At 41.4% G+C, this 4,597-nt stretch overlaps 1 protein-coding gene across 1 annotated transcript; it reads left to right on the forward strand.

Moving 5' to 3' along the window:
- Nucleotides 1-755: 755 nt before the first annotated feature.
- hoxa10b (homeobox A10b) lies at nt 756-3,561 on the forward strand. The gene is made up of 2 exons (XM_061945599.1): nt 756-1,512; nt 3,046-3,561. The coding sequence occupies exons 1-2, from the start codon at nt 756-758 to the stop codon at nt 3,318-3,320; spliced, it is 1,032 nt and encodes a 343-aa protein (XP_061801583.1). The 3' UTR covers nt 3,321-3,561.
- The last annotated feature ends 1,036 nt before the right edge of the window (nt 3,562-4,597 follow it).

Here is a 4,597-nt window from a genome sequence, read left to right on the forward strand (position 1 = left end):
ACAAAAAGCGAACACTGTGTTATAATTTAATTGAAGCATGCACACTGGTTAGATATATGGGATACATGTCGACCTTTCAAAATAAAATACAAATGTCATTTTCAGAAATGCATTCAAGCAGGTTGTTCAATACTGAAATGTGTGTAATGGGACATTAAAACTAATATTAATGTCAAAATGGATTTCTCGTTCTTTTCTGCAAATGTGACCTTTTTAGTGTGGAAAGTGCAGCTTTGCAGTAAAAGGTTCAGGTCTGATGCGGGTTTAATGCTGCTGGGCTTAAACGCCAGCCCCCGAACGTTGGAAATGACGCGCTGGGGGTCAAGACAGAAGACAGAAAAGAGTCCATGGAGGACCTTTTGGACACATGATGCACCTTTACTGCGCCTCCTTTTTTTTTTTTTTTTTTTTTTTTTTTTACAATGCTGTAAAAGCGGCCATAAAGCACGGCTTCGTTTTTACATGACTCTTTGCAGCTTGCTGAAATGATGCTGCTGCGTGTGCTCGTCATTCTGCTGATATATATATATATATATATATATATATATATATATATTTTATACCCACAATCCCCTGCGGAGGCGCAAACCTTCTCTCCTGGCACTTTTCTTGACTTGAACCTAAAAGAAAATCTCCGACGCTGGGCTGGTCGGAGTGGGCGGAGCCTAACGCGGCCGCCCGCTGTTTTAATTGGCTGCAGGCTGCACGGAGAAGCGTGAGTATCGGTAATTATTCAGCGATGTTTTGCACAAGAAATGTCGGCCAGAAAGGGCGATCTTCACCCGGCGTCCGATTTTAGCAGCGCCATGACATGTCCCAACAACCAGGCTGCGAACCCCTTTTTCGTGGACTCCCTGATCAACGTGAGGGGCGACGGAGGGGCTTATTACCACAGCAACGGCGTGTACTTACCACCGGAATACTCCTACGGGGGAGCGTCCTGTTTCCCCGGGATCGGCAAGCGCTGCACGGAGGGGAGCGCGCCGGGCGCCATGCCGCCTCCTGCGGCGCATTACGCACCGGGGATGGACGCATGGCTGGAGGCGTCCCGGTCCTGCAGGGTGGAGCAGCAACACATGCCCCAGCAGTGCGTCTTCTCCGCCGCCGTCAAGGAGGAGAACAATTACTGCCTTTACGAGGCGGAGAAATGCCCTAAAGGAGCCTCGGTGGAGGACATCCCTTTCCCCGGCGTCTCCTGCCCGGCCACGGGCGGAAGCACCGTGCCCGTCCCCGGCTACTTCCGTCTGTCCCAGACCTACACGTCGTCCTCCAGGCTTTATCACGACCCCCAGCCGAGCGTGACCAGCTTCACCCCGCATAGACCTCCGCAGCCTCCCCTTACCGCAGAGCCCGGGCTGCAGCGGGAGAGCCTGGAGGAGGCGCCCGCGTCCGAGCCGCACATCCCGGCCAGGGAGGAAGAGCGCAGTCGGCTCTCACCCGAGGGCTCGTCGTCGTCATCCCCGGAGCTGGTGGAGGCTTGCGGTGTGGAGTGTGCAGAAAAGCCCATTAAAGGTGAACACGTGCAAAATAGCAACAAATTAAAAAAAACAAAAACAAATAAGGCTGTATTTGAAGACCCTAATCACGTGCACCAGCCATGCCCACAAGACAGCCTTTGATAAACACGCCACAGAGTGGGATTGTTTCACGCTGATGTCCTCGTTTCCTTTTTTTTGCCTCCGACACATGCAGGCCTGCCTTGTTAAAGCAGTTTTATGTCTTTATGGAGAACAGGGATTATAAGGGCTGCGGGGTCTCGTTGGTGCACAAAATGCACCTCTTTGTGAAAGTAAACAGGAATATAGATGCATGTTTGACACGTGCTGTGGTGGATGCATAACGAGTCTGCATGTGCAATTTTTGTTTTGCACGTGTGCAGTTGAACATAACATGCATATCACATATCACGAGAGAGATGGATATTTGTTGATACATTTTGGGGGGAAAACAACCTTATGCAAGACACAACTGTCCACTGCAGAGTGGGTTCTATAAGTACCTTTTTATGCTCCAATTGCTTCAGATTTAGTAATTTTTTTGTGCTTCTTATTTTTTTATTCTTTTTAACTATTTTTCGCAGCATATTGACTGTATACTGCAGGAGCTTAAGGATACACTGCAGAGGACGATTGTTTTTGTTTATGCTCTAATTGCTTTAAAATAAAATCAACTTTTATACATTTTTAAAAATGTTTAATTGCTATTATTTTTGTTACACTTTTCGTTTCTTCTGATTTAATTTACATTTTTTATTCGTATTTTTATTCCTTTTCTTAGCCCATATTTTCTGTATATTCTTGTAGCAAGGGCTCTATGCAGAGGACGACGTTTTGTTTTGTGTTTTTATTAATGTGCACGTTTTTGCTGCGATTGCTTCTTTTTTTTAGAAGAAAAAAAAATATCGTCAATATTTTATACAATGTCGTGTTGCTATTTTGTTACACTTTTAGTTTTTTATTGTATTTATTAGAGTTGTTAATGCGTGTGTGCAACATATAGTCCTATATTACAGTATATTTGAGCATGTTATAAAGAGAGTGCAGTGGACATTTGTCAGTTATACATTTTGTGTAAAAAAACAAAACAAAAAAAACACACAAATGGCCACTGCATAGGATTATGTTTTTTTCTTTTTCTTTTTTTTAAATAAATAAACTACTAAATAAATTACTTCAGTTAAAAAAATATTATTATTATTGTATTTATTATTATTATTATTATTATTATTATATTTTTCTGTTACACTTTTTGTTTATTTGTATTTTATTTGCTTTTGTTATTATTACATGTATTCTTTTTGGTAGCCCATATGTGTGTAGGCTACTGTAGTAGAGGAGCCATAAAGTATCTGTAAGTGCAAAATGTTGTCAGCATGTTACAAGCACAAATAAAAGGAACATAAAGTAGGAGCACACAGATTTAAGTAAGTAGAAATCTGCAGTTTAGAGTAACTTTGCAATCCAAAATGGAGCATTTGTCACCTTGGTCCACATGAAGGTGTGCACACCTGTTGGCTGACATTGCAACATGTCTTTGTGCTTGCAGAAGAAGGCACCACAGAAAGTCCTGCCAGCTGGTTGACTGCAAAGAGCGGCAGGAAGAAGCGATGTCCTTACACCAAACACCAGACTCTGGAGCTGGAGAAGGAGTTCCTCTTCAACATGTACTTAACCAGGGAGCGTCGCTTGGAGATCAGCCGCAGTGTGCACCTCACCGACAGGCAAGTGAAAATCTGGTTCCAAAACAGGAGGATGAAACTGAAAAAAATGAGTCGGGAAAATAGGATCCGGGAGCTGTCCGGCACTTATGGTTTCTCCTGACTGACCTCAAGCTCCATCCATGGTGCAAACTGTGACAATGAACAGGACATTATAATGCTAACTTATTCTTAAATGTTTATTATTTCAGCTTTTATTCGTCGTCGACATGTGTATTTATATGGCATTTGTGCCCCTTGTGTTTGAACTGTACACATGTTGTGACTACAACTGTCAGTTTGTACATATAATAATAATAATAATAACGATAATAATGTAAAGTGAAACCATGTGCATGCATATACCTGAGGTGTTACATTTGCATTGATAGTCCAAGATGTATTGAATATTTGCACACCATTTTGCTGGTCAAATGAATAAAAGCAAACTCCCTATTCATTGACACATATGTCTTCATTGCCACTGTAGGGTGCTAAAGTGCTACAATGCTAAATTGGGATGTGTGCAGCGTAAGGTTAAAGTTGTGTGTGCACACCACTCTTTGCACAGATAGTCCAACATTTATCGGATAATTGCACACTTTTGCTGCTCAAAAAAACAAAAACAAAATGCAAACGCCTTACTTCATTGATAAGTCGGTCTGCAGGGTGCTAAAGTGCTAAAATGTTAAATTGGGATGTGTGCAGTATAAAGTTGAAGTTTTATGCACATGACACCACGGTTTGCACCAATAGTCCAAAATTGAAAAAATATTTGCACACTTTTGCTGGTCATAAAAAAAAAAGAAAGAAAAGTTTGTCTTCATATCCACTGCAGGGTGCTAAAATGCTAAAGTACATTTTGGCATGTGTGTAGGGCACATATTGATATAATTCGCATCAATAGTTCAAGATTTAATAAATATTTGTACATTTTAGCTGCTCAAATTAATGATTAAAAATGTGAACACTTTAGTTCAGTGCTACATATGCAGTTTGTCTTCCTTCTCACTGCACGGTGCTAAAGTGCTAAAGTACATTTTAGGATGTGTGCAGTGCGCATGTAGTGACACCATTGTTTGCATTATTACTCCAGGATTTAATCAATGATTACACATGTTTACTGTTCAGACTAATGAAAAAAATCGCAAACACCTTACTTTATTGATAAATATACAGTTTGTCTTCATTGCCACTGCAAGGTGCTAAAGTGCTAAAGTACATTTTGGTATGTGTGCAGTGTTAGGTTAAAGTTGTGTGTCAACTGTGCAAGAAAAATGTCTTACTACATTATATAGATTGTTCTCATCACCACTGCATGGTGCCAAAGTGCTAATGTATACTTTGAGATGTATGCCGTGCACACAGTGCCACCATTGTTTGCATTAATAGTCCAAGATT

Source organism: Nerophis lumbriciformis, linkage group LG04 (genome assembly GCF_033978685.3).
Source record: "Nerophis lumbriciformis linkage group LG04, RoL_Nlum_v2.1, whole genome shotgun sequence".
Lineage (NCBI taxonomy): Eukaryota > Metazoa > Chordata > Actinopteri > Syngnathiformes > Syngnathidae > Nerophis > Nerophis lumbriciformis.

Bases quoted from the DNA above. Each gene is read 5' to 3' on its own strand.
- hoxa10b (XM_061945599.1), top strand. From the start codon at position 756: ATGTCGGCCAGAAAGGGCGATCTTCACCCGGCGTCCGATTTTAGCAGC. The intron at 1,513-3,045 runs GTGAACACGTGC...TTGTGCTTGCAG, and splicing joins TGCAGAAAAGCCCATTAAAG to AAGAAGGCACCACAGAAAGT.